This window comes from Camelina sativa, chromosome 12 (genome assembly GCF_030686135.1).
Source record: "Camelina sativa cultivar CO46 ecotype springtype chromosome 12, ASM3068613v1".
In the NCBI taxonomy this organism is placed as follows: Eukaryota; Viridiplantae; Streptophyta; class Magnoliopsida; order Brassicales; family Brassicaceae; genus Camelina; species Camelina sativa.
In genome coordinates this window covers 5753402-5781395 of record NC_141891.1, presented here as the reverse complement: position 1 = coordinate 5781395, position 27994 = coordinate 5753402, and the positions used below count along the sequence as shown (strand labels likewise).

Genomic DNA, 27994 nt, shown 5'->3' with positions numbered 1-27994 from the left:
TAATATCATTATTGAAAATTTATTTTGGTATTATTTTTTTAATTTAAACATTGTAACACCCATACATGCAATATCTTAAATAGATTATACATGAGATTATGAATAAATACAACCACATAGTTTAACACCAGTTTCTAATTGACGGCATTCTCCACCTAATGGATATCTTAATTCTCTGCAATGCTTATTGCAGTCCGGAAATTGTGAGCATGGGCCTTGCACAGCGAACCATTTCTCAGCCCCATTAGCTTTGAGCATAGACTTCGCGCATACTTCACCTATTGTTTTCGGGAAATTAGTGTAGTATTCACAAAGTAAAAAAGTTATTGGAAGTGTATGCTATATGTTAAACTACATATATGGAGATGGAGATTTAATATACATTAATATATCTAATAGAAACAATTATATGCGGTTTACTAGTTAATTTTAATACATGATTCTTGCTCGTTTGGTACTTAATAATATGTCAATGTCTTGTAAAAAGGAAAAAGAAAATCATATAAATTAAATTATATGTTTTTTTTGGCATACCTGGGGTGAGAAGAACTGCAAGACATAAAAACACAAGGAAGACGCATTTGCAGGATGAAACCATTTTTTTTTTTTTGTTTATTTTAAAAATATTTTCTGATGAAATTAAAAAGTACTCAAATCCTCCACTAATATATGTATTTATAGAGAAAGATGGTGGGTTTATACTTCACATAAATATTTCCTAAATAAAACTGGATTCTCTTTTACTTATAATATCTATAAGATATGTTACTACATTATGTTATCAACTCTTAATATCTAAAAGATATGTTACCACATTTGGGTATTCAACTCTTAAGATTCACTTTTATTCTTATTTTTATATATTTTTAATATAAGACCTTTTTCAAAATATATATTTATCTCAGATTTTAATATACTAAACGAGTTTTGCTGTGATTGCTAGAGTGGCAATGAATTTAATTTAGTCATTTATTTGGAGGATGAAGCCAGTTTGCAGAATTGAAATAAGATCGAGAAGTGACAAGAAAAGACATCTTATTTCATTATACTAGTATGATGAGTTTAAAATATAAGTATACAATTTAAAATTCAAATCTAACAAAAAAAATAAAGTGTGAGCAAGGGATCTGACTAATGGACTAATATGTGTTTCGGATGACTCAATATATTAAGGGGTAGTATTAAACTTTAGGAGATTTGTTGGGATTTTAATATTTTAAAATTTTGAGAGATTTAAGTGTTTTTTTGTTTTGTGCATCCAAAATTAGATTAGAATTAGAAAGCTTATTCGGACACTCCCGAACAGCAAACTTGAAAGATAAATCAACTAAAGCACAAATCAAACATAAAGACAGAAGCTTGAAAAAGCTTGATAGGACACCAAGAGAAGTATTGAAACTAAATATCACAAGAACATCTATGAAAGAAGTAGCAATCAATACATAAACATCGACTGGAAAAGAGTTAGTCACCATAAATTGTGATGTTAAAAGAACTGCCTCACACATGGACAGGTTGACGCCGGAGAAGTATCCGGTGAGCAAAGTTCGCTGGAACAGAGCAGAGGCTAAGCCAACAGAGATGGTTTTTGGCTGGACGCAAACAGGTAAGGTTACATCAGAGAAGTATTTGATGAACCAATTCTGCCGAAAATGGGCAGAAAAATAACCAGCAACAGTGGTTCTAACCTGGAGACAAACAAAACTAGTCTCAACTGTAATCAAAGGGAGGCCGGAGTAGTATCCAGTAAAGTCGGAGAAGTATCCAAAAATTCCACCTTGCAACAAACTGGTTCAAAATAAGGACCAACCTTAAACAAAGAGAAAAAGATAAGCTGCTGGAGAAACGCAAAAGGAGAGGTTGAGAAGAGGATTGATTCATCAACCGAGAGAAAGGGCCAGCCCCAAACAAGATATCCACTTAGATGGATGAACACCTTCAGGGGAGCAACGAGAAGGGGGGGGAGGAGGAGAGAGAACCACTCTCCATCAAACTCACTGGGAAGACGGGAGTCATAGGACGACAACAACCAAGTTGAAGTTAACTCGTCGTCTGGCAGATCTGGCGGATCTGGAGGAGACAATAAACTCACCCGCAGCGCTAAATTGGGTGGCCTTGGACAGGAGGAGCCCATTGAGAGCAGGAAAAGCTAAACCATAGTCATGGAGATGGAGACAAGCTTTGCTGGCGTCGTAGATCTACTGACGGAAGAAAAATCGGAAAAATTAGGCGGCGAGGAGGGCAATGGTAGGACACCGGAGGATGGGAAAGACTATATCTTCGGCAAGCGGCTGCCTTGGGCTTCGTGCCTAGGAGAGGAAACTAGGGCGAACTGTTACTATAATAAGTATTGAGGAAATACATATATACAAAAGGAGAGATTTGAGTGTAATTTTATGAGATTTGGCTATTGAATTTGAGATTTTAGGATTTGGTGAGATTTGAGTTTTGGGATATGGTTAGATTTGATTATTAAATTTTAGGTGATTTGATATATATTTTTTTTTAAAGATGAGAATAATTTGTATGATGTCGTAACTTGTATGATGATGTGTTATGGATAGGCCATGTGAAGAAGCTTGATCTCTTGTTTCAGTTGCCGTCACCTTCTACAAGCCCCTCCAACTGATCCTTCCAAAAGATGATATGTGAAAGCTCATATGTCCATGACTATGTATATAGTTCTTGGTTGTGTCAATTACGCATCTGAATTTTTCTTGACAGAGATCGTAATCTAAGAAAGAGTTTGTGTTTCCCAGCGAATTAGTAACAAAAAATGTTATGAATGAGATTTAGGGTTTACTACACATCAACGAAACTTATTAGGACTTTTTTTGTAGGTATGTATTTGAGAGAGAGAGAGTTGCAGAGATGGAGGTACTTTATATTATAAAATTGCAATAGCTGACGAAACTCTTTTTAAAAAACATCTTTTAAAGTTTCACCTTTAAATGTGTAACACCCGTAACCCGGAAAGAGTGTGTGTGTTAGGTGTCGAGCGATGATATGGAGTGTCGATCAACACTAGCAATGTTTCGAGTTAGTCAGTTTGGTTCGTTCTTCGGTTTTGTACGGTTTAGTGGTTTAAGAGAAATTCTAAATTTTTCTATAAAAGGGAAGAAACCTTGTCGTGTTAGGGGTTTTCTTCCCCAGCTGTTTCTGCCTTAGAGAGAAGAGAGAAGAGGTGTGTTTTGGTCTCTTTGGGAGAAAGAGAGAAGGATAGTGGTTTGGGGGAAAGGACAAGAGTGGAGAAGAGAAGGAGCAGCATGGTCTGCATCGTTATCTATTGTATCTTTATTTATGTTATTTTATGGTTCAATCTTTTTTACATTATTATCATGGTAATACATACTTTTTTGCGGAAGTAATTAGTACTATATCTTAATTTTATGGGTAAAAAAATAGCACACATATTCTTATTTAGGTAAATTATTTATTTTACTATTTAAATCAGTCAAATGTTATCTTATGGACACTTCAATTTTGGTCAAAAATAGCACAATAGGTAATTTGCAAATTAACATATCATTACATATATTACTTCAAATATTTGTTACGTCGCGTGACTGAATACAAGGAATGTATCGGTCGACGCAGTTAGGCATTTGACGGAGTCAGGAGAAATTGCATTGGTCGATGCAATGAGTATATCAGTCGATGCATCTAGGGATTCGGAGGATTGTATTGGTCAACACAAGGAGTGCGTCGGTCAATGCAAGGATGTTGCATCGGTCAACGCAAGTGCGTAGAGTCGACGCGTGTGTTCAGAGTTGTCTGGTTTGCTTGTTTTCTTTGTGTATTGATTATGCTTGTCTTTTCGCTTGTGTGTATAAGCCAATAGATGGGAAGATCGCCATACAAAGTATTTATGATAATACTCACGCATCTCATTTGTGTTTGTGGTGCAGGTAAAGCCAAAGTTTGATCGTAGAATCAAGGCAATGGAGAGGAGGATGTTCTAGTGGCTTGTTGATATGCTGTCTGGCTTCTGTTAGGTTGCTAGAGTCGAGTCGTTAGAATGTTGCTAGATTGATGGTTTAATGTTTGATGACTTGTTGGTTGGTTATTTACTGTTTATGTTGAATTGATTATTGGTTATTGTATTAATGGTATCATTTTATGTCATCCGTTGTTGTTTGACTGGGGTTAGATTGTTAGTTATTATTGGATCACTAGTTATTTATTATATTAAAAATAAATAAAAAATGGGTCGAATCATTTCATTTATAGTAGGATAAAACATGTTTATGATTTTTTTTTTCTAGTTCAATCCAAAAACAGTTATTTGCATATGTAATATTAAAAAATTGCATGGATTTTAAAAGGTCGACTGAATTTTTAAATGATATTTTTTTTTTGGTTTGATTTATTGCATTTTATTTTATATAGAATCTTCTTAATTGATCGAATAATCTAGTTAATTTAGATTGATTCAACCATTTCTTCAATACATTGTTGATTGTACCATATAATTAAACAATTTTTATTTTGGTGTTTTAGCGACCAAACTATAAACATCATTTGATTTTTGATTTTTGATGTGTTTCTTCCGAACCTACATTTTATAGATGGTAATTGTAATTGAATGCATCCTAATGTGTGTAGGTGGACTGCAAAAGAACTAAGAGTATATGTCCGCCACACCAAATTTGTAAGAGATTTCATGTATGGATGAAAATCTCCAACAAAACAAAGATAAAGTACTCCGGTCAATGGACTTCCAAGTGAATCAGAATTTGATTCATACAACTAATAAAATTCTGAAAACTATTTCAAGCATTATCTGAAATCTTGGTATCGTTTTATAATGTTAAGAGAATAATAATAAAAATATTTAAAAACAAGTTTAACTTTAATTTGGCTTTAATTAAGATATTATATAATTTAATATTTCTGTCAATAAATTTATTATCAAATCAACAGTCTATAAGATTTGTAGTCTTTGAAAACGTATTATTAAATGTCAAAGGTCAAAGGTCAAAGCATTAAATAAGAGAGGAGATAACAATTTAAAAGTTTGTAAAATCAAAGGAAAGAAGAACAAGAAGATATCTTAGCAAATGTATGAGCAAAAATATTTGTTTGTATTTTCTGCGTGCAGATATATTATATATATGACCTTGTAACACACTTATACCCATGACAAAAGTTTATTACACTTTAGAAAGGTTTTACAAAAATGAAAAAATGTTTGCTAATTTTTTTTCTTATCCTCCTTTCTTTTGATTCTGTAAACTCTTATTTGATGCCACCTCTTTTCAGAAAATTCAATGTTGAAATAGTAAATCAACTTAAGTTTCACAAGAAAATGAAGGTTCATTGCAAAAGTAAAAGCCACGATTTTCCGATCACCTATCTTAATATTGGCGAAAGTTTTCAGTTTAAATTTACTATCCTTTCAAAAACTAAGTACTGGTGTAATTTATGGCAGGTAAGAAATTCATTTTGAGTTTTGTTGATTGAAGAATTTGATCCAACAAAACCTATTTTGATTTTTGTGTTCAACTCAAAAAGGTTTATAATGCAATACTAAACTTTTTAACGGACTTTTACACGTTGACTGGAATTCTTGTTTTATTCATTGCATTAGATGTTATATAATATGTTTGGTTTATATAAAACTTTGTTACTTTATTCTGATTCATCTTAATTCAGTTTCTCACCCATACATTGATAGATTACTTTTTAATTTTGTATGCTTAGGGACCAAATTACAAACACTATGTGGTTTTTGATGCGTTTCGTCCGGACAAAGATTTTATTGATGGTACATGCACTGGAATGCACCCTAATGTTTGTAGATGGACCGCAAAAGAAGAAGGAGTTTATGTCCGTAATAAAAAATTTGAAGGAGAATATTTCATGTATAGTTGGGATGCTCCAACAAATATAGGAGAAATAACTCCAGTTAGTTCATTTGCGGTTGAATCTAAATTTGATTCATAGATCTATAAAATTCTAAAAGCTTATTTAATTGTGGTATTCTAATTTTGTTTGATTATAATGTCAGTTTGGTTTGATTATAATTGTGGTATGTGTGTCAGTTTGATTCTAAAAGTTTATTTTGAGCATATCAAGAATTAATAAAAAAAAAATATTTGTTGGGTTAGCTTGCACTTAATTGGGATCTAGTGAATATCAACTTTCCAAACGACGATGTTCTTCAGGTACGTATAAGCGATCAGACTTGATTGAAATCTGGACATCCCTAAGTGAAAACGTCAATATAGTCTGTTTTTTTTTTTTTTTTGGACAAACAATATAGTCTGGTTATGTTGACAAAACTGATTTAAATTAATAGACACAAAACCAAATGATGAGGACAAGGCTAGTGAACAAGGAACATGATTGATGGACTATATTATATGTTCCGGACGACTCAATACACTGAGAGGAAAAAGTGAATAACACAACATAATTTGAACCATTTTTTGAAAGAACAATAGATACTTCTTTCGATTGTCTTGATTTCAATTGTTTATGGACTATTCAAGACAATGGTTAGCTACTTTATAACCCACCTCACCATATGGGGTTTTTATTTATCTATACACGAGATTCACTATGATCATTGTTGGAGTCGAAAGATCCTCTTAATGTTTATTTGAGTATAACCCACATTAAAGAAAATCAAACCATATAGCTAGACTGATCATGATATTAACGAAGATTTATATCTTTATTTAGGTTACTTTTTGAACTAATATCTTCGGAGGTTGGAGGTTGAGGTAGATTTCCAGTTGTTGGAGGGTTTCTTAACGACATAGATAAGTGGGTCTCATCCCATGTCTTTCCTGTTACGTTTGTGCCATGTTTTTTTTTAGGGACTGAATAGTCCAGATTTCACATATGTATAGAGAGAAGAATAATATTAAGAATGGGCTAGCCAACTATGTTTTTACGTTACCTTTGAGTTTTCAGCTGTTGGAGTCGGGTCCAGATGTTCTGGCTTTGATTACTGATGAAGAAGTTCGGGGGATTGCATCCCACGACATATTCGTTTGTAACTTTACTTATTTTTCTTAACTAAATAGCAAGGAGACAAAAATCTCCTTTTCCTCTACCAAAAAACAAATAGTAATTAGTACCTTTTTGGCATAAGTAATTAATTAGTAGTATAAATCATAAATTCATAGATCAATTGGTCAACATAACTCATTTGTCATCACAATTCACAAATAAAGCACACATATATTCTTATTTTAGGTAAATTATTTAAATCAGTCAAATGTTATCATATACACACTCTGATTTTGGTCAAATTGGTTTAATCATTGTACAGTATAACCTCTATAAATTAATAATGTTGGGACCAAGACATTTTATTAATTTATAGTGATATTAATTTATCTATAAATTAATAATAATTATTTTATAGTGTAAATTATTAATTATTAATTAATAGATATAGTTTTAATTGTTAAATTTTAAAAAATTATGAATTGAGACAATTTTATCAAAATAAGATTAAACTTTCGGATATTATAAATTTTATGGTTTAGGAATTGAACTTGTAATATTTAGAAAACATTATTGGCAATAAATTACAAATACTATAGACAAATTGACTTATACACATGACATACATAAATTCATAAATAAATTCAAAGTTATGAATAATAATTAATATCAATTCTCCTATTTTAATAATCTATCAAATTATCAAATTATAAATGATGCATATCTAAAAATTGAAAGCTTTCAAATTTAACTATTTTTATGATATGTTATAAAATATTTTAGAGATATCATTATAGTTTGAAAATACAACATCACAATTGTTCTACAGAAATGAGCTTTAGGAGAAACATATTATTATATCAGTATATATATATATATATATATATATATATATATATGTAAATTTACATGATTATTAATTTATGATATTATTGGGACCATATTTGACATTGGGATTTCAAAAAAAATTATTATCTTATTATCTTATCGAATTTTGTTAATTTTTACACTGGCCCGACTTGGGACCAGCAAAATTTATTAATTTATAGTGTTTATTAATTTATAGAGTATTAATTTATAGAGGTTTTACTGTATTTGAAAGTATTTTGTAGTTATACAGGCAAGATAACACATGCATAATTACTAATTACGATATCATTAGATATATTACTTCACATATATAGTCTAACTAGATTAGTACCCGCGGTACACCACGAGACAAAATTATTAATAACTAAGTATGTAAATTATAAGTTGTATTTATTGGTTAAATATGTTCTAATTATATAATAATTGTTAAATAAACCACGTAATACCGCAATATAATTTATTTTTGACATAATATTTATTTAATCAATTTAATTAGATATGTCTATCCTCTAATACCGACAATGTTAACAAAATAATAAAATAATATTTTACCCTGTAACACTGAATTAATGATATTTTTTAATCTATATAAATATCGATAAAACTCGTCCCGCTATATAACTCTGTCCCGAGATATTTTAACTCACATTATATCATCTTAATTTTTAATATTTACTGTATATCTACGTTATAATATTGATCATATTTAACTTTTTAAAACTTTTAAATATTTTTCATATCTAACCTTTTAAAAATCTTTAAAATAAAGAACCGGAATAAACTAAAGAATTTTTTTTTTTAAATTTGAATGTCTGATAAATCAAGCTTTCTACTCATTTGTATTCGGAATCATTTTGGTCTCTTTTATAGTATGATTATGAACCATTTCACAATTTTTAGACGATGTGGGATATTATACTCCTATTTTTTATTCATCTATTGAGTAATATATGTCCGTTTTCTAAATTTTGTATTACATCATATGAGGAAAAAATCACAATTCTTATTAACTAAAGGTATTATAGAATAATTCAAAATAATTTAAATATAAATTCAAATAAAAATGAAAGAGAATCATATATATATGTTTATATGAGGTAGAAATATTTCTTTATTTTTAAAAATCTTACCTATAATTAATTTTGAAGTTTTGATAACTAATATTATAGTCAATGCATTAAATGTAAAAACTTTCCAAAATGTATTTTTGAGCAAAAACTGCTGCAAAAATACTAGTATAGATTTCGTTTTACTGTTTTAGGAATTTGATTATTGAATTCAAATTGTATCATAAAACAAAGTCAACTCAATAAATATATAAGCAAATATGTTTGTTTGTATTTTTCGTGTATATATATATATAAGTGGCTGTATCATATTTTTATATTATATTTGTCACAAAAGTTAATTACAAATATTTAAGAATGAGAAAATATTTGCTATTTTTGGTTCTTGTCTTCATTTCTGTTGATTCTATAAATTCTACAAGATCTATTCTCTTCAGAAAATTTAATGTCGAAATTGTAAACCAGCTTCAGTTTCACAAAAAATTGAAAGTTCACTGCAGGTGTAAAAATTATTATTTTCCAATTACCTATCTTAACATAGGCGAAAGTTTTAAATTTAAATTTATAATTTATCCAAAAACTCTGTATTGGTGTAATTTATGGCAGGTAAAACATACTTTTAAAGTTTTTATATATTTCTTAACATATGTTTAGGTACCTTAATTATAGATGAGCATTTTGTTTTGGTTGTGTTATTGACCAATTTGAATATTTTAAGGACTAAAACCTGTTTTAGAACATTTTAGTTCAATCCAAAAAAGTTCAAAACTTTTTTGGTTGAATATTATTCTCATATGTAATATTAGATTTTTTTTATGAATTTTAATAAGTTGACCAGATTTTTTATTTTGGTGTACTTTTTTGCATTTTGTTTTTTATATAATCTGCTTAATTGATTGAAAATTTTGGTTAATTCAACTATCAACCCAATATATTGTTGACTTAAAACTAAAAAAAATATTTATTGTTGTGTTTCAGGGACCAAACTATAAACATCATGTGGTTTTTGATGCATTCCGGGCGAACTGTTATTTTATAGATCATACATGTAGTGGAATAGATCCCAATGTGTGTAGGTGGACTGCAAAAGAACAAGGAGTATATGTGCATGACACGCTAGGAGAATTTTTTATGTATGGATGGAAACCAAAAAATCAAAGAGAAATAACTCCAGTCAATGCACCTACAACAGAATTTGATCCATACATTTAATACATATCTTAAAACTAATTAAATTATGTGTAATTTTGGTATCATTGTATCATGTTAAAGAGAATAATAATAAGGAGTTACGAGCTCAACTTCAATTTGGGATAGATATGATATTGATTTAATGTTTTTGTTTATAAATATATATTCTAATTAATACTGTACAATATAAGACTCATTGTCTTAAAAAGTATGATTAAATGTTAGAAAAAGGAAATCAAAACATTGAATACGGAGAAGAGAAAATAATCTAAAGTTTGTAAAATCAAAAAGAAAGAAGAATAAGTGGGGGTTATTGGTTTAAGATTTGAATAGAGTTTTAAAGATTTTAAATGTTATGTAAAATCTGTTGTTATTAGATCAAGATTTTGTTAAACTATATTAAAGTTTAGTGTTATTAGTTTGTGATTTATAAAAAGTTATTTAAAATCTTAATAAATCTGGGTTATTGGATTCAGACTTTTATAAAGTCATTAAAAGTTTTGTGTTATTCAATTAAAACAAAAGAATCTAGGATTGTTAATGAGTTCAATTATTATGTTATTGGTTCATGATTTTAGACACTTTCTTTACAAAATAAAGTCATGGAAAGTATCAAAAAAAATATAGGGATTGTTTGGAGGACTTTACAAGATTTTAGAAAACTAATCAACAAAACTCTCTAGCAATCTTTAACAATCTTTCAATTATTCATTTTTTATGATTTTGTTGAACTCTTCAAAAATCTTCATAAATCTCGAACCAATACCAAGAAAAAATATGAACAAAAATATTTGTTTGTATTTTGTGTGTGTATATTATATGTAAGACATTGTAACAAATATGTTCCCATGAGAAAGTTTATTACATTTTAGAAAGGATTTACAAAAAGGAGAGAATATTTGCTAATATTTTTAATATATTAAGAAATTCATTTTAAGTTTTATTATTGAGTAATTTGATCAAAAAATATTTTGATATTTTGGTTTAACCAAAAATAAAATTATACTAAACTTTTTAATGGAGTTTTAAAAGTTGACTGGAATTTTGGTTTCATTTATTGTATTTTATGTTATATAATGTGCTTGGTTTGTATAAAAATTTGTTAATTTAATAACATTCAATTTAATTTAGTTTCTCACCCTAATATATTTGATTGTAATATAAATTTGATCAATTACTTTAATTTTATTTTTGTGTGTTTATGAACCAAATTACAAACTATGTGGTTTTCGATGCATTTCGTCTGATGGTACATACACTCGAATAGATTTTAATGTGTATAGATTTGGGAAAAAAAAGAGAGTTTATTTCCGTAATAATTTTTTTCAGAGAAAATATTTTATGCAAACTCTAAAACCATTCAATCTTATGAAGTTCTAAATAAAGCTTTGTAGTTTGTATCAGTTATAAAATCATCTGCTGGATTCAGTTACGAGCCCAACTTCTATGTGGGCTTATTACTTATATTTCGACCCAATTAAAAAAAAAACATTTCTTCTTCCCAAAGCCAAAATATCTCAGTACAAAGAGAGAAGAAGAAAACCTCTAAGAAACTCAGAAATCGAGAGAAGAGAGAATCATGGGGCAAGGACCATCCGGAGGATTGAATCGTCAAGGAGATCGGAAACCTGATGGTGGTGGAGATAAGAAAGAGAAGAAGTTTGAGCCGGCGGCACCACCGGCTCGTGTCGGGAGGAAACAAAGGAAGCAGAAAGGTCCTGAGGCGGCGGCGAGACTCCCGACGGTGACTCCGTCTACTAAGTGTAAGCTCCGGTTACTGAAATTAGAGCGGATCAAGGATTATTTGTTGATGGAGGAAGAGTTTGTAGCGAATCAAGAGAGGTTGAAGCCTCAGGAAGAGAAAGCTGAGGAAGACAGATCTAAGGTTGATGATCTTCGTGGTACACCTATGAGTGTTGGGAATTTGGAAGAGCTGATTGATGAGAATCACGCAATTGTTTCTTCTTCTGTTGGACCTGAGTACTACGTTGGGATTTTGTCGTTCGTTGATAAAGATCAGCTTGAGCCTGGGTGTTCGATTCTGATGCATAATAAGGTATGTTGTTGTTGAATTAGGGTTTAGGATCCTATTTTGTTATTTGATGGTTTTGGGAACTTAGGGTTCTAGTACTGATTTGGTTTTTGTGTGTTAGGTTCTCTCTGTTGTTGGGATTCTACAAGATGAAGTGGATCCAATGGTGTCTGTTATGAAAGTTGAGAAGGCTCCTTTGGAGTCATATGCTGATATTGGAGGTTTAGAAGCTCAGATTCAGGAGATTAAGGAAGCTGTTGAGCTTCCTCTGACTCATCCTGAGTTGTATGAAGATATTGGTATTAAGCCACCAAAGGGTGTGATTTTGTATGGTGAGCCAGGCACTGGGAAGACTTTGCTTGCTAAGGTTCGTCTTTCTACTTATGATCCCATGAGTATTAGTATACGTTAGAATAAAAGCCAGAAGATAATAGGAGTATCTTTTGAATCACTTGTTTCTATTAATGTCTTAGTTTCTCGTTTCTCTCTGTGACAAGCATGAGAAATTGTTGCAGTTTGGTGGCTAAGTGTATGTTTCATGCATGTTCTTACCCTAGTTTAGAACATTGTGGAAGTGAGCTCTTGTGACCTTGTTTTCTTTCAGGCGGTGGCTAATTCTACATCAGCTACTTTCTTGAGAGTTGTTGGTAGTGAGCTGATTCAGAAGTATTTAGGAGATGGTCCTAAGCTTGTGAGGGAGCTTTTCAGAGTTGCCGATGACCTATCACCATCAATCGTCTTCATAGATGAGATTGATGCTGTTGGTACCAAGCGGTAAGTCAAACTATCACACAAACATGATCCATAACCAATTGAATAGCAGAGAGACTTCAGAATGGTATCTGATTAAACCATGTTTTGAAATAAAACAGGTATGACGCTCACTCAGGAGGTGAACGTGAGATCCAAAGAACTATGTTGGAACTTCTGAACCAGCTTGATGGTTTTGATTCAAGAGGAGATGTTAAGGTCATCCTTGCAACAAACAGAATCGAGAGTCTTGACCCGGCACTGCTTCGACCTGGAAGAATTGATAGGAAAATCGAGTTCCCTCTTCCAGATATCAAAACAAGAAGACGTATCTTCCAGGTAACTAATTCTGCTCGTATAACATATCAATGGCTTGTTCAAAAGTTCATTTTTAATCGAATTTGTTGTGTTTTTTTTTTTTTAAATAGATACACACTTCGAAGATGACTCTCTCTGACGACGTAAACCTGGAAGAGTTTGTGATGACAAAAGACGAGTTCTCAGGAGCTGATATAAAGGCTATATGCACTGAGGCTGGTCTACTTGCCCTCAGGGAACGTCGTATGAAGGTAAAGACTCTGAACCATTCAGTTCAACCCATACACACTCCACTTACGATATCAGTAGCCGCTGACTCTAATGTTTGGGTTTTTTGTTTTGGGTCCATATTCAGGTGACGCATCCAGATTTCAAGAAAGCTAAGGAGAAGGTTATGTTCAAGAAGAAAGAAGGCGTCCCTGAAGGCCTCTACATGTAAAATCATAATCATATCGTCTTCTTGACTTCCTCCTCTACACTTTGTTTTATACATTTGCTTCTGAGTAGGATCTTTCTGGTGTTATAAGTTGATCATGCTTTCTAATCTCCTTCAATATAACAATTCCTCATTTCCAATTAGGATGTCTACTTTGATCTAAACTAAAACTCATTATTAAAACCGAATGTTACAGAACGTGATAATTAAGCACTAGGAAAAGAAATCGGCAAAGTCAATATCACAGCTCATACACTAGTTAATACGTTATAGTAAAGAAAGAAAATACCAAGTTGGTTTTATCTTTTAGCGACCATGCGAGACAAATGGTTCCGTAAACGTCAACGTAGCCACCGAACAAGGCTCTGCAAGGGACTCAGCTGCTTCACTGAAGCCTTCAATGGCTCGAATGTTTTCTTGAGCTTTCATTATTTCAAGAAAGTTGTTGGGTAGCTGAGCCACACCGTCCAAGAGCTGGATGACAGTCAACATGCTTGGTCTAATTGCGGCAACAGGATGCGAACAGAGCAAGCCGAGTTTCAGAACCAGTGTGACTTGGTCCTCAATGTACTTACCATCATGCTTAACCCTCTCATCAACCACTTGCAGTATGTCATCATCTTCCCAACATTCTAGCACCCAATCAGTAAGAACCATCTCGCTTGGGGAAGATGCTCGTTGCAAAACCGGTCTTCTCCCGCAAGTAATCTCTAACATAAATACTCCAAACGCAAAGACATCAGAGCTTGTGCTTGCCTTCCCTGTTTTTGAGAGCTCAGGTGAGATGTAACCAAACGTACCAGCAACGTTAGAGGTTTGAGGATCATTCCCGTGTTCACAGAGCTTTGCGAGACCAAAATCTCCAAGCTTTCCACTCATAGAATCATCAAGAAGGATGTTTGCTGGCTTAATGTCCCTGTGAATGATGACTTGAACCCACTGGTGGTGTAAGTAGCAGAGACCAGAAGCTACATCTTTGATGATCTTGAATCTTTGTGACCAATCAAGACTCTGTTCTGGTTGATGGTAAAGAAACTTATCAAGACTGCCTTTTGGCATACAATCATAGACCAAATAGAGTTCTCCTTTACGCCTACAGTAGCCAAGAAGGCGAACTAAGTTACGATGTCTAAGACGCCCAATGGTTGCAATCTCTGCCACAAACTCTCTCATTCCTTGTCTTGAATCATGAGAAACTTTCTTAACCGCGATATCTATGTTAGACGTCAATAACGTACCTTTGTAGACTTTTCCAAACCCTCCTTTACCAAGAAGCTCGCTGTTCTTGAAACCCTTTGTAGCAATGTAAAGATCTCTGTAAGCAAACCTATGTGGACCAAACTGAACCTCCCAGTCTTCAAGAACTTCAATCAACTTCTTCCTTTTCAAGAAAAGCATATAACTTATGGTCAAGAAGACGAGAACGGCGAGGCCGGTTAAACTCAAACTGATAGCCAAGATCTTTTTCATACTTGTACTCCGAGAGTCTCTAGGAAGTTTAGGAAGACGAGAAATATCAATGTTTGAAGCTGTCCCATTGAGCTTGAAGGTCCAACCAAGAATATAGTGAGATGAACGAAGACGACCTGTGGATGATGTGAAGCCAACATACATAGAGTCAAGAAGATAAGGCGATAAATCTTTGGTTAGAAAAAGCAATGGAGTCTTTGGCTTAGGGAGATGAACAGGATGAATTGTGACATTAAGCTGTTTCCTTGAGGCATCATATTCAATCCAAGCTTGTATAGGTTTTTGATTTATGAGACGGATGTTTTTGAATCTACCATCATCATCTTCGTAATACCCTGCGGTAGAAGCTTTCTCTGATCTTAAACCATTGATGTCAATACCAACATGGTTATCATCTATGTCACCAAACTCTTCATTTTGAAATGTATCAAACTCAACAGCTACAATATGATTTGAAGGATCTCCATTGTTTGTAAGATTAAACAGACCTAGATGTTGTGCTGATGAGCTATGAGGCAAGCCTTTAGTGGGAGAGATGACAAAAGCAAGTCCATGACCATCAAGTTGATTGGCCTGCGAGACTATAGCGAAAACAAACGTAGTGGAGAAAGAAGAAACGGTACCGTTTGTTGAGTTCTTGAATCGTATTGGAGAGTTGTAGAAAACGTGACCATATGAGAATCCAGTCGAGTTTGTGAGCTTCATCAAACCATTGGAGTTAATAATAGCAATTCCTGAGCTGTCATACAAGTAACCATTGAAACCAAACTCTCCTTCTTCACTTTGAGAAACTACTTTGTTAGAGAAGCATTGCATCAGCACAAGAAGCACTAGTACATACATAATATTCATCGTTTTGCAATTTTTTTTTGTTCCTTCTTTGACCTAAAAAATAACTAAATAGGCTCTGTATGTACGACTCTTCACATAGTAAACAACTTGGAAGGGTCCATAAGCAAAAGTCTTGGTGATAAAATATTGAATAAGTCTTCTTCAACGCCCTCTTAATTGATTTTTCAAGAAATGAAGCAGCATGAAAACGATAGCTCAAATATATAGCCTCTTAATGGGCCTTAGTGTGATGAAGACCGTAAGCCCATATTGGATAAATCGACTCAGCTGGAGTTCGATGGTAAGGAGAGAGAGAGAAAAAGACAATCATCTGGTAATGTAATCTTCGAAGGACTCTTATCTCTATCCACCAAACAAGAGAGAGGGAAAACGAAATAAAACACATAGGAGAGACAATATGAGATAAGGATTTGAAGCCTCTCACCACTCTCCTCGTTTCGCTTATTTGTCGAACACCAAAAAAAATTTTCTCGCTTTACCTTTTTTTCTTTATCTGGGAGTGTTTTCTCAGAGCAACGGCGAGCTTTAGCTTTAAAGGTAGCTCCTTTTCTTAGTTTTGTAACTCTTCGTTTGTTTTAGGTGATAAGGTAGTTTGAAATTTACAATCTTTCTTTAACTTCAGCTATGGAGATGGGAAATTTGAGTTTTTTTTCCAATTCGAATTGAGAAAAGAGTTACCTTTTTATGTTTCAATTGTGTGTTGTTGTCTGAGGAAAGCTTGCAAATTTTGACAGTGTGTAATGGGTTTTTATATGTGTAGGTGATAGTTATTAAGCCATGGCTACGATTACGCCTTCTTCTATCAGCAATGCTTGGCTCATTCCGGGAGCTGCTTTTAGTGTAAAGAAGAATGATTGTTCCATCAAATGTAGTTTTTCGGGTAAAGCTGGGAAACAGATTCTATCATCAACGCAGAGACTAGTTTTGCCTCTTTCGACTTCGCTTAGATTGTTTCCTACTCATGGAAGGCATTTTGTGTTGCATCCTCATCGTAGAGCCACAGGAACTGATGTTGTTGCTGCTGTAGAGGAACAAGATTCTACTACTCCTGTTGTTGCTGCGGATGAGAAACAAACCGTGGCTAGTGAGAAGTCAGATGCTCCTGCTACGACATCTCAGCCAAGGGGAGGTGCTAGACCTGGGAGGAAGAGTGAAATGCCTGCTGTTAAGAACGAGGAGCTTGTTCCTGGAGCTACTTTCACTGGGAAAGTACGAGCGATTCAGCCCTTTGGTGCTTTTGTTGATTTTGGTGCTTTCACTGATGGATTAGTCCATGTGTCTCAGTTGAGTGACACCTTTGTTAAGGATGTTGCGAGTGTTGTCACTATTGGGCAAGAGGTGAAAGTTAGGCTAGTGGAAGCTGACATTGAGACAAAACGTATTTCTCTTACTATGCGTGAGAATGACGATCCTCCTAAACGTCAGTCCGGTGGTGGTGATAAGCCGAGGTCAGGAGGGAAAAGGGATGGTTCAAAAGGAGGACCGAGGAAAGGAGATGGCTTTAACTCAAAGTTTGCGAAAGGACAGATGTTGGATGGAGTGGTGAAGAATTTAACGAGGTCAGGAGCGTTTATAACTATAGGAGAAGGTGAAGAAGGGTTTTTACCAACAGCTGAGGAAGCTGATGATGGAATTGGAAGCATGATGATGGGTGGCTCTTCGTTGGAAGCTGGACAAGAGGTTAAGGTTCGTGTGTTACGGATAGCAAGGGGACGTGTTACTCTAACGATGAAAGAGGAAAACGATGGGAAGTTTGACGAAACAACCACTCAAGGGGTTGTGCATACAGCCACAAATCCATTTATGCTTGCTTTCCGTAAGAACGAAGAGATTGCTGCGTTTCTTGACAAGAGGGAGGAAGAGGCAGAGAAGCAACCTGCTGAGAAACCAGTAGAGCCTGAAGCTGAAGCCTCTGTCACCACATGTGTAGTCGAGGAATCGCCATCTGTCTCAGCTGAGGTAACAAGTGAAGAGGTTCCCTCATCAGAAACTCCCAAGGTAGAAGAAGAAGAAGTGATAGCGACCAAAGCTGAAGATGAGTTGCCAGAAAAAGAAGAGCAAACCGAAACGCTTACTGCAGCAGCTGTAGCTGAGGAGGTGGTTCCTCCAATTCCAGAAACCAAAAGTAGGTTGAATTGCCTTCTATTATATTGAATCAGTTCATTGATTTATTAGCATTGACCCTTTTCCTCTAATGGTGACCAGGTGAAGAGGAAATTCTTGAGAACTCTATTTCTCCAAATTCAGCCACTGATGAAGTTTCATCTTCAGAAACTGTACAAAGTGAAGAGGTTGAGAAGGAGGAAGTGGTGGCTGAAGTACCTGTTGCTGAAGCACCTGTTGCCTCTTTTTTCCCAGAAGCTTCTTCCGAGGAAAGTGCTGAAGCTCCTGTTGCCTCTTTTTTCCCAGAAGCTTCTTCCGAGGAAAGTGGCACCGCCGCTACTGCAGATGAAAGCATCAAAGGTCTGTCCTCTGTCCATCTTTTTTACCTGTTTTACTTCCTGACTCTTGACCAAATCGTTTATGTGAGTTTTCATCTCCTAACACAAAATGAAACAGGCATTTCACCAGCTCTAGTGAAGCAGCTCAGAGAAGAAACAGGGGCAGGAATGATGGACTGCAAGAATGCTCTCTCGGAGACTGAGGGCGATATGGTGAAAGCTCTGGAGTACCTCCGCAAGAAGGGACTAGCAAGCGCAGACAAGAAAGCAAGCAGAGCCACTGCCGAGGGAAGGATCGGTGCTTATATCCACGACAGCAGAATTGGTGTCCTCTTGGAGGTTAATTGTGAAACTGATTTTGTCTCACGCGGCGACATCTTCAAGGAACTTGTTGATGATCTGGCGATGCAGGTAAATCCAAGATTCTAGCTCAAACATTTTCTTCACTTTGCTATAACTGAGGACATTACTCGACCTGACATGTTAGGTGGCTGCGTGCCCTCAAGTAGAGTACCTTGTAACCGAAGATGTTTCCGAAGATATTGTGAAGAAGGAAAAAGAGATTGAGATGCAAAAGGAAGATCTTTTGTCGAAACCAGAGCAGATAAGAGAGAAGATAGTTGACGGTCGGATAAAGAAGAGGCTAGATGCACTTGCATTGCTTGAGCAACCATACATTAAAGACGATAAGGTGATTGTAAAGGATCTTGTAAAGATGAGGATTGCAACCATCGGAGAAAACATCAAGGTGAAGAGATTCGTGAGGTACACTCTCGGAGAAGGCCTTGAGAAGAAAAGCCAGGACTTTGCTGCTGAGGTTGCTGCCCAAACTGCAGCTAAACCGAAAGCTAAGGAAGAGAAAGAACAGCCAAAAGCTGAAGAGGTCAAGGAAGCAAGGTGAGATGTGTTTTTAATAATTGTTATTCATGACATAAGTTCTTAAAAGTTTTTGGCTATAAGAAGATTTAAACTTTTTGCACACTACGGCACTGCAGTCCAGCAGCTACAGTGGTTTCAGCTGCTCTTGTGAAGCAACTGCGTGAAGAGACAGGAGCCGGAATGATGGACTGCAAGAAGGCATTGGCGGAGACAGGAGGAGATCTTGAGAAAGCACAAGAATTCCTTAGAAAGAAGGGTCTCTCATCAGCGGATAAAAAATCAAGCCGGCTTGCAGCTGAAGGGAGAATCGGCTCATACATCCACGACTCTCGGATTGGAGTTCTGATAGAAGTGAACTGTGAGACAGATTTTGTCGGAAGAAGCGAAAAATTCAAGGAGTTGGTTGATGATCTTGCAATGCAAGCAGTGGCTAATCCACAGGTAAGAGAATGACTCAGCTGAAACAATGACTCCTTAAACAATGGTTGGTGGTCTCTGACCTGAAATGTGAATCCGCAGGTGCAATATGTTTCGATAGAGGACATTCCAGAAGAGATAAAGCAGAAAGAAAAGGCGATTGAGATGCAAAGAGAGGATCTTTTGTCAAAACCAGAGAACATAAGGGAGAAGATTGTTGAAGGTAGGATCTCAAAGAGGCTTGGAGAAATGGCATTGCTTGAACAGCCTTTCATTAAAGACGACAGTGTTCTGGTTAAGGATCTGGTGAAGCAAACAGTGGCTACCCTTGGAGAAAACATCAAAGTCAGAAGGTTTGTGAAGTTTACTCTTGGAGAAGATAACTGATGAGACAAATTAAAAGTTTTCAAATAAGGAAGCTCTGTTTTGTGTCATGTGAGTTATAAAAGCAAAAGTCTTCCTTTTTTATTTTGTAGACAAAATCTTCAGTATATTCACTTTTGGTTAGTTTTTTAATCAAACAAAACCTGTAATTTTTTGTTCATGAAAAGATGAGATTTTGCATTATATAGATTAAATTTTTATTTAAATATTTGTTTATACTTTTATATATCAAATTAAAACTTGATTAATGAGCCAAAAACCAAATCAGTAACATAAAATCAACAATAGTTTTGCCTAAACTGTTTTGTAAATTTTTTTTTTTTCCTTGCATAAAAATGCTAAAAAGTGACAAAATTTTTGTTTAAAGTAATATCTTCAACTTTAATACTGAAAAAATAAATAAACTTTAATTAATTTTTCTGGTTATATTTTAATTAATCTACCATATTGCAAAGTTCTCATCTAGAGTAAAGAAAAGGTCGGTCGGCCCACTTTGAGCCCAATAGAAAGTTAGGGATAGATCGATCGCATTCCGAGGTTGTAAATTGCTTCAAGGAAAAAAAAAAACAAAAACCTGTGTCTTCTTCTTCTTCTTATTCTTCTCGCAGCGTCTCTCCTTTGCACAGAGGTTCGTGAACATTCCAACCTCTCAATGCAAAGCTCTCTCTGGAAATACCCTTTTGTGTTATTTACCGCTTTTTAAAGATCCTGTTTAATGTTTCCCGTACTATAGGTTTCATTGGTTTTGATAAGTCATCTTTCGCAATTTCGAAACTTGAATCGTTTGAATTCTGATTTCTCTGTTGATTCATGATTTTAAATTCATCAGCCATGAAATTGGGTTTGAATTGTCTTGTGTATTGAGATCGACTTAGTCTAAAATTGCTCTCTTTGCATGTTCTTGACATACCACCAATGTTTATTTCTATCTAAATTAAGCAATGTCAATTTTGAAAAAAAACTAAAACTTGTCTTTGTGTCTCTGGATCACTTTGCATGGTTTGCTTCATAACTCCAGAGAATTTCAAGAAAAGCATAAATAGTCTTGATATAGTGATCTGCATAATTTTCTCTCTTTGTGGCTCTATAAAGGTCGGTGTTTAGGGAGTTGCACAAGCAAAATCTTGTTTTTGAATTAATTGAACAATAGATTAATATAGACAGATCTTGTGAACAGTTGATACTTGGGTTGCTGAAGTCATTGTGTATGCTTGTTTTGTTGTTTACAGATGAATTTTGGGTTGCCTGGTATTTCTTGGTTTGGCAGCATCAGTTCAAAGAAGGATGTAGCTATGGTTGAAACCGTGACATCGACAACATCTCTTGTGGAACAGCCAGATCAAGGGAAAGCAACAATGTCTATCCTGGAACAGCCACAGCAAGGGAAATCGACAATGTCTATCCTGGAACAGCCAAAGCAAGGGAAAGGAATGTTTGATATCAAAATATGGACTTGGTCCTTTAGTTCAGCTCTTCCTTGGGCTGCAAATACCGGTGATGGCAAGCAGAAACCTACTACTATAAATAGAGGGTTAAAAAGGCATGCCCTTTCTCGAAGGTCCTCGAGATCGAACGCTGTGAATACTGTTTATCGGTTTAGACCTTATGTTTCGAAGGTTCCCTGGCACACAGGAACGAGGGCGTTTCTCTCACAGCTTTTCCCGAGATACGGACATTATTGTGGACCTAACTGGTCTAGTGGGAAAGATGGGGGTTCTATGGTATGGGATCAGAGACCTATTGACTGGTTAGATCATTGCTGTTATTGCCATGATATTGGTTATGATACTCATGACCAGGCAGAGTTGCTCAAAGCTGACATGGCGTTTCTTGAGTGTTTGGAATCAAACAAGCGCGTAGTTACAAGGGGAGATGCTCAAGTTGCTCACTTTTACAAAACTATGTGCATAACAGGTAAACTGCAATGTCTTTATGTTTCTCTCTGTGACATGCCTTGGATCTAAGTCATATGTTGGTTGGCTGTAGACTGTAGTCTCATTTGGTCAGTATGCTATTATATCCATGTGGTTCAGTACTTTATCTAAAGTCTCTAGATGTAGATAAGTGGTGTGAACACTAGAAAATGTAGGATTCTCTCATATCTACCGTTATTGGTGTCAGTTGTGATGTCTGATAATTGCTGTCTACATTTGAGGATATATCTTGAAACCATCTATGTGAAATTCTCTCAGGTCTAAAGAGCATACTAATACCCTACAGAAGCTACCTTGTGAAGATACAATACGGGCAAAATTTACTCGACTTTGGCTGGTTAATGAACAACCTCAGCAAGAGAAGCTGGAGTTTTCAAAAGAATTGAGACATAATGAAGCAAATCAGAGTTACTCTGCAATCCCTGTAAGCCTTTCGGGTGTCTTCGCTTTCGTTTTGTACATAGAAGTCGTAAAGAGAAGGAATCTGAGGATTAGGTTCGGTAGTATAGATAAATATATATATATGAAAATGTGGAAACGCTAGTAAGTGGTGTGTGTCTTTTAAACCCGTTGTGTATGTTTGGTAATAATATGATCCGATCATTTTGTTTGAACGTAATAACTCTATCCAAAGATCTATATAACTCCATGAAAACTCTGTGGACTAGTAAATATTTTCTTTACTAAGGTTTGCTCTTTGCATCACTGAGATACACTCATTTGGTTTCCCATTGGTTAACAAAAAAAATCAAGCCGGTTTACACACTACCAACCTTTTTATACATATGAATTATGAAGTCTTCCTTGGCAAACACACATATACAAACCCATATGATCCATTAGATTGATTAGAGATAGAAGAGGAAGATGCCTTATTAAGAGCTTAGTAGAGGCTGTTTCAAGAAAGATCACTCCTAGCACACAAAACACAAAAAATACTTCAAAACAAAATGGCTATTACATTTCTTAGAAAACATATATTTTTTTCAAACATATTATCACATAAAAGGGCATTTCCTAGTACCGGCTTCTGCACTTCTCCATCACCCTTGGAGCTGCATAAAAAGAAAAAAGAAAAAATTTCTGTTAGAAACATGGTGTACGTGATAGTTTCTTCATATCGTGCAGTAGTAAGTTCCTAGTGTTTACGAGCTTTGCAAATGACCATATAGAATCCAGCAAGAATTATGAAAGTTTAGAAGGCGGTCTTAGTTCAAAATGGACCACATGCGTGGGTGTAGAACAGATTGATCTGCGTAAAACTAGAGGGTTTGGAGAAGAAATACTAACCTAAGCCGATAGCCTCAGAGCTCTTCATGATTCTCAGCTTCTTGCAGGAGCATATAAACATTCTGCACAGAAAAATGACAGTAAGAGAGCTTTACTGAACTATATTCTTCTGTTAAGCTAGAACTGTGCTAAGATCATTAGATTGATATAATACTAGATGTTAATATACAACAATCAGTTGAGATTGATCTCAGAGGTTTCTTAAAAATAGGAATCAAAGACTTACTCCCAAGGGACATCACCGACCAGCATCCAGTCACTGTCTTTATCTTCATAGGTAACAACATACTCAGAACCACGCAAGAGATCAGTCAAGCGACTCTCGTTTAACCCATCTCTGCCACACCCTCCATGAGACCCAAACTGACCTGTAAAAAAAAACCAAAAAAAACACCCAAAAGAAAACAGTTACACACTAACTCAAGTCAGAGTATTTATCTCAAAGAAGGAGAGGACTAGATTACGTTACCTATGGTGAAGCAGCTAAACATCTTCTCAAGAGCAGAAGAGAGCTCAAGGTAGCTCTTGTAAGTCTTGAGATCGATTTTTCTCAAGTAAGGAGCACCTTCCATACTCACTTTGACATACAAGCAAGGTTGTTGTTCTGGTCCAGACTTAGCCTCTGCCTCTTCTGTCTCTGAGTTATTACCTGGTTTCTGAGACTGTGAAGAAGCCATTGAGTTCTTCCTGAATGATCTAATTGGTGGCCAACCCACCACTTGTGCTCTGCTCAATCAGAAAAACAAAAACCATCAAGAATCTTTCTTCATAAAAGCTTTTTCTTGTTTTTAAATATCTGAGAAAGATCTTAAACAGAGCAAATAAATAAATAAATAAGCTTACTTTGAAGCTGGAGCTGTTGCAGAGCTCTTCTTCTCCTTAACCGGAACAGCCGGTTTGGAGAAAGTAGTCGACTTACCATCTTTCACGACGGAGCTACCAGGACCAGAACCGGAGCCAGCATCACCAGTAGCAGTAGTGGATCCAGGAGAGAAGACCCATTTGTTAGACTCGTTAATGGCATCAGAGAACACCCTTTTGGCACCTGACACAGGACAGCTACTCTTGTTGAGAGACAAGAATCTAGTGTCAACTCGCTCCGGTGACTCAGAACCGGGTAAACCAAGTCTCAGCTCGGTTGCCTTGAAATTCAGACCGTCGTTGTTATTGTCTCTGGTTTTGGTTTTGTCAGACATTGTTGTTGTGGTTGTTGTTTCCATGATAGGAAACTCTGACAAACCTATGTAATCATGCTCTGCTGCTGCTACTACAGATTCAGACATAAGTTTTTTTTTTTTTTCTGTTCTTTCAAATAAGTATGTTGAGAAGAAACTTTTGAAGCATTTAGTTTACACAACTAACACTCTCTTGAGAGAAATGGGAAACAAAAAATTCTCAAGTTGAGATCAAATTGTAAGGTTTATCTGGGGGAGAAATAATTAAAAGAAAAAAAAAAAAAAAGGTGATGAGATTGAGAGCTTTATTTTTTTTTTACTTTATGCGTCTTTTTTGTTTTTAAAATTTGGCAGTAATCGTATTTTCCAAAAAGTGGACAAAAGTATACATAATTTTTTTATCTTTTTATATAATCTGTATAATTAGAAGTGTATTTGTTTCCTCTTTGGGGAAGGGTTTAAACACTAATCGTTGCAGTTAAGATTTAAAAATGTTTGTTTCCACCAAATAAATAGATTAGAAAATGTTTGTTTAAAGAACATGTTTTTATTTTATTTTTTGGTAAATTGTTTTATACTAATGTATGAATGATGATGATGAATCGTGTGTGTAGACAGACATCTATTCCCCGACAGGTCACAGAAAGCGTCCGTAAATCTTTCCTATTTTGCCCTTCTCTCTCTGTCTCTCTTTCTTACAGTTTTACTTTTGTAAAAAAAAAAAACAACAATATGATATATATTTCATGAAAGTGCATGTTATGCTATTATATAATAGTATAATACACATGATTTAGTAGCAACTAAAAACACACTTTTGTATTCAGTTCCTTCTTAGCTTGATATTGAAATGAGTTATTGATAAGTTTAGGAATTACAGTTGTAAATGTTTTAGATTCGTTTCACGAGCTGACTCATGATGATTTTGTTCGTGAAACAATCTTTACTCATTACTCATGAATCATGATGATTTGTTCTTAGTTGAAATGAAGTTGACTGATACTTGTAGGTATTTCACCCTTGAGAAAAAAGTTAAAAACAATACTTATGATTTGACAAAAGAGAAAACAATACTTATGATTTTTCTAATGCCGCCGAACCATTGAATCATGTTCATGATGATTGCATAGCATAATCTATAAGAAAATCAAACGATAAAACTTGCCAAGATAATGTTTAAACGCTAATATAATTATAGCTTACGAATAGAGAAATTATTAAGTGGCCAATAATTGCGATGGAGGTGTGGATTATTATTAGACTTGGGGATGAGAATTGAGAAACAGAAAAGAGAATCTCGAAAAAAAGTTTTGGACCCATGGGGTTCTCATTGTTGAGCCCACCAGAAGCATGAAAAGGGGAAAGAAACAGTAGGGAGGGGTAGGTCTTTGCCACTTAGCCGCAGTAGCAATATTGAGCAGTGTTCCCAAAAAGAATTGTGGTCTCCACACTCCACTTTTCATTTTTTTTATCAGACTATATGTTTCTTCCACAATCAAGCATATATATATATATGCTTAAATTACAATTTGACGACTTATTTTATAACTTTTTCAGAGTTGGATCAAACTCTTCAATGATCATATCAGATTTAACTTTGCTAGTATATATAGATGCTTCCCTATCTCCAAATATATCTTTGAAAGTGGATGACTACACATTAATGTCTGTCTTCTTTTTTTAACCCTGTATTCAAACCAAAAAAAAAAAAGATCACATAGGTTTAATTTGAGGATAATTAATATGAGAAGAATATATCAAATATTTTCATTTCAACCAATGAATACGATCTGAGTAAGTCATTTGTAACAACGACATGTATATAACAAGAAGACTGGACATACAAAAAAAGACGTGTAAGTTGCAGTATTACGCCATGCATAGTAATTTGGTAAAGCCTCTAAGGTGGGATTCATCTTTCGATCTTATCTAAAGCTTTTTGGATTTGTGTTTTAGTGTAAGCTCGAGTGTCTTAATCGTAAGGTGCCTTTCTTTAACTTTTCCTTTGTCTCTCTCTTTTTTTGGGCAAGGTTTTTGTCGTTTTCTTGACATCTCATCGTATATTGCACCTTAACTCACCATCTAATCGTGCCATTAGTTACCCTCAAAGCTACAAAGGTAACTTAATGATAAGAGTACTTCGTGCCATTTAGTGCCTTGTACAGAGTTTTTAGACTTCTTCAGGAGGTATGTCGTTAATTTTTTTCTTTCCACTTTTTTGGATTCAAGACTTCAAGTGCGGATTGTTTAATTCGTACCACTATAATTAGGAAGTTGTTGATTTCTTTGTAAACTCTGTACCTTGAATGGGTTAGCCAATCCAGTTATTTAATTAAATGTGTGTGAATAACAAATCAGTTTAAAAAGTTTTTTTTTGTTCATCTATTAAATTCATATTATAAACTTTATGAGATCACCAAAAAGATGTCCAATTTTAGTGGCTTCACTTGTTATATAGTTTCACTAAATTCATATTATAATTTTTTTAAGTTACACATAAAAACGTTCTTCAGCTTTAGCTTTTAAATTGTCCTATATATATTTTTCTACTTTATTTATCAGACATGAAAATAATGACTACTTGAAAACTATGTATTTAGTTGAGGGTCGAATGGAATTACACTAAACCTAAAAATGTTAAATCAGTGGACGACCGTACTAATAACAGCGTTAGTGAAAGATCGGTTTGTGTCGTAATCGAAATAAAAGAAAGAACAAAGAGACAGTGTGAATCTTTAGACAAAGCAGCCACTTACCCTCCTTTGATTTAACGTCTGTACAAGAACCTCATGCTCCATTATCCTTCATAACCTACTAGATCGAATCAATCCAACGACTATAAATGATTAGATCGATAGATTTTTTTCTGGTCGTTAAATTAAACCGCATAATGGTAAGTATCGGTTCTTGATATATGCATATTAAATCGTCGGTGGTTAAGTAGTGTGTATACTGATGCCACCATGTTATAAGCTAATTATCAGTATATATAGCCTATCTATATAGTAGAAAGTAAAAAAAAAAAATTATTTGATGACGAAGCTGTAATCGTTTACTACGACGATAAGAATATTATCCCTTCGAACATAAACGATGAACGATTACATGGCAAACACACACGTAAAAATCAATTAGGAAACATAGATTGCTTCATTTCATTTTCATCTCTTTGTCAACCGAAACGATATGTTCCTATTGAAGAAGTTATATTGGTTACATAAGATAGATTTTGCTTACCAAAACTCGTTTGATTCGGAACTTCGCAGACCGCAGTCTACAATGATCCGACTCTGAACTTTTTTTACTTCAGTGATTTCAAACATTGTAATCATGAGATTCATTTGATTTTCTTTAAGATACATATGGGCTACATTATAGAAAGTGCTTGATATTGGGATATTGACTTTGTCAATCGGACTCGACGTTTCTAAGTCATAAGCCTCAATGATATAGATTTACATATGTGCTCCTTGTATATATATAAATATATGCATATTGCGCTCCACTATCAAGATTTATGAGGAAAAT

The 27994-nt window shown here is 34.5% G+C and overlaps 7 protein-coding genes and 1 pseudogene across 9 annotated transcripts; 5 read left to right on the top strand and 3 right to left on the bottom strand.

The window, feature by feature from the left end:
• Positions 1-8: 8 nt before the first annotated feature.
• LOC109128115 (putative defensin-like protein 29) lies at positions 9-703 on the bottom strand. Its single transcript, XM_019233907.2, has 2 exons — positions 535-703; positions 9-278 (listed from the first exon to the last, which is right to left on the bottom strand). Exons 1-2 carry the CDS (start codon positions 596-598, stop codon positions 97-99), a joined length of 246 nt encoding a protein of 81 aa, XP_019089452.1. The 5' UTR covers positions 599-703; the 3' UTR covers positions 9-96.
• Positions 704-5073: 4370 nt separating this feature from the next.
• LOC109128137 (S-protein homolog 21-like) lies at positions 5074-5974 on the top strand. Its single transcript, XM_019233939.2, has 2 exons — positions 5074-5431; positions 5704-5974. The coding sequence occupies exons 1-2, from the start codon at positions 5180-5182 to the stop codon at positions 5944-5946; spliced, it is 495 nt and encodes a 164-aa protein (XP_019089484.1). The 5' UTR covers positions 5074-5179; the 3' UTR covers positions 5947-5974.
• A 3237-nt stretch (positions 5975-9211) lies between these two features.
• Positions 9212-10198, top strand: LOC109128144 (S-protein homolog 21-like). Its single transcript, XM_019233948.2, has 2 exons — positions 9212-9503; positions 9876-10198. Exons 1-2 carry the CDS (start codon positions 9255-9257, stop codon positions 10107-10109), a joined length of 483 nt encoding a protein of 160 aa, XP_019089493.1. The 5' UTR covers positions 9212-9254; the 3' UTR covers positions 10110-10198.
• Positions 10199-11281: 1083 nt separating this feature from the next.
• On the top strand, positions 11282-13764 carry LOC104730432 (26S proteasome regulatory subunit 4 homolog A). Its single transcript, XM_010449594.3, has 6 exons — positions 11282-12144; positions 12242-12487; positions 12725-12894; positions 12993-13209; positions 13299-13439; positions 13544-13764. The coding sequence occupies exons 1-6, from the start codon at positions 11668-11670 to the stop codon at positions 13625-13627; spliced, it is 1335 nt and encodes a 444-aa protein (XP_010447896.1). The 5' UTR covers positions 11282-11667; the 3' UTR covers positions 13628-13764.
• Positions 13765-13777: 13 nt separating this feature from the next.
• On the bottom strand, positions 13778-16220 carry LOC104730433 (L-type lectin-domain containing receptor kinase V.9 pseudogene; annotated as a pseudogene). Its single transcript, XR_015575127.1, has one exon. The product of XR_015575127.1 is annotated as an L-type lectin-domain containing receptor kinase V.9 pseudogene (transcript).
• On the top strand, positions 16180-20250 carry LOC104730431 (polyprotein of EF-Ts, chloroplastic). Of its 2 annotated transcripts, XM_010449593.2 has the most exons (7): positions 16180-16483; positions 16707-18071; positions 18152-18409; positions 18506-18798; positions 18875-19284; positions 19383-19707; positions 19786-20250. In XM_010449593.2, exons 2-7 carry the CDS (start codon positions 16724-16726, stop codon positions 20068-20070), a joined length of 2919 nt encoding a protein of 972 aa, XP_010447895.1. In that variant the 5' UTR covers positions 16180-16483; positions 16707-16723; the 3' UTR covers positions 20071-20250. The 2 variants fall into 2 exon arrangements, with proteins under 2 accessions (XP_010447895.1, XP_087335531.1); XM_087479405.1 differs by having other exon boundaries at positions 16223-16483; positions 18152-18798.
• A 319-nt stretch (positions 20251-20569) lies between these two features.
• Positions 20570-22620, top strand: LOC104730430 (uncharacterized). The gene is made up of 3 exons (XM_010449592.3): positions 20570-20695; positions 21297-21981; positions 22260-22620. The coding sequence occupies exons 2-3, from the start codon at positions 21297-21299 to the stop codon at positions 22385-22387; spliced, it is 813 nt and encodes a 270-aa protein (XP_010447894.1). The 5' UTR covers positions 20570-20695; the 3' UTR covers positions 22388-22620.
• Positions 22621-22758: 138 nt separating this feature from the next.
• Positions 22759-25944, bottom strand: LOC104730429 (auxin-responsive protein IAA27). Its single transcript, XM_010449590.3, has 5 exons — positions 24135-25944; positions 23761-24017; positions 23518-23659; positions 23292-23353; positions 22759-23056 (listed from the first exon to the last, which is right to left on the bottom strand). Exons 1-5 carry the CDS (start codon positions 24572-24574, stop codon positions 23019-23021), a joined length of 939 nt encoding a protein of 312 aa, XP_010447892.1. The 5' UTR covers positions 24575-25944; the 3' UTR covers positions 22759-23018.
• Positions 25945-27994: the final 2050 nt, after the last annotated feature.

Bases quoted from the DNA above. Each gene is read 5' to 3' on its own strand.
- LOC109128144 (XM_019233948.2), top strand. From the start codon at position 9,255: ATGAGAAAATATTTGCTATTTTTGGTTCTTGTCTTCATTTCTGTTGAT. The intron at 9,504-9,875 runs GTAAAACATACT...GTTGTGTTTCAG, and splicing joins ATTGGTGTAATTTATGGCAG to GGACCAAACTATAAACATCA.
- LOC109128115 (XM_019233907.2), bottom strand. From the start codon at position 598: ATGGTTTCATCCTGCAAATGCGTCTTCCTTGTGTTTTTATGTCTTGCA. The intron at 279-534 runs GTATGCCAAAAA...CGAAAACAATAG, and splicing joins TGCAGTTCTTCTCACCCCAG to GTGAAGTATGCGCGAAGTCT.
- LOC104730430 (XM_010449592.3), top strand. From the start codon at position 21,297: ATGAATTTTGGGTTGCCTGGTATTTCTTGGTTTGGCAGCATCAGTTCA. The intron at 21,982-22,259 runs GTAAACTGCAAT...AAATTCTCTCAG, and splicing joins CAAAACTATGTGCATAACAG to GTCTAAAGAGCATACTAATA.
- LOC104730431 (XM_087479405.1), top strand. From the start codon at position 16,724: ATGGCTACGATTACGCCTTCTTCTATCAGCAATGCTTGGCTCATTCCG. The intron at 19,285-19,382 runs GTGAGATGTGTT...ACGGCACTGCAG, and splicing joins GAAGAGGTCAAGGAAGCAAG to TCCAGCAGCTACAGTGGTTT. The intron at 19,708-19,785 runs GTAAGAGAATGA...GTGAATCCGCAG, and splicing joins AAGCAGTGGCTAATCCACAG to GTGCAATATGTTTCGATAGA.
- LOC109128137 (XM_019233939.2), top strand. From the start codon at position 5,180: ATGAAAAAATGTTTGCTAATTTTTTTTCTTATCCTCCTTTCTTTTGAT. The intron at 5,432-5,703 runs GTAAGAAATTCA...TTGTATGCTTAG, and splicing joins ACTGGTGTAATTTATGGCAG to GGACCAAATTACAAACACTA.
- LOC104730432 (XM_010449594.3), top strand. From the start codon at position 11,668: ATGGGGCAAGGACCATCCGGAGGATTGAATCGTCAAGGAGATCGGAAA. The intron at 12,488-12,724 runs GTTCGTCTTTCT...GTTTTCTTTCAG, and splicing joins GGAAGACTTTGCTTGCTAAG to GCGGTGGCTAATTCTACATC. The intron at 13,210-13,298 runs GTAACTAATTCT...TTTTTTAAATAG, and splicing joins CAAGAAGACGTATCTTCCAG to ATACACACTTCGAAGATGAC.
- LOC104730429 (XM_010449590.3), bottom strand. From the start codon at position 24,574: ATGTCTGAATCTGTAGTAGCAGCAGCAGAGCATGATTACATAGGTTTG. The intron at 24,018-24,134 runs GTAAGCTTATTT...CTGATTGAGCAG, and splicing joins GCAACAGCTCCAGCTTCAAA to AGCACAAGTGGTGGGTTGGC. The intron at 23,354-23,517 runs GTAAGTCTTTGA...TTTTCTGTGCAG, and splicing joins GTCGGTGATGTCCCTTGGGA to AATGTTTATATGCTCCTGCA.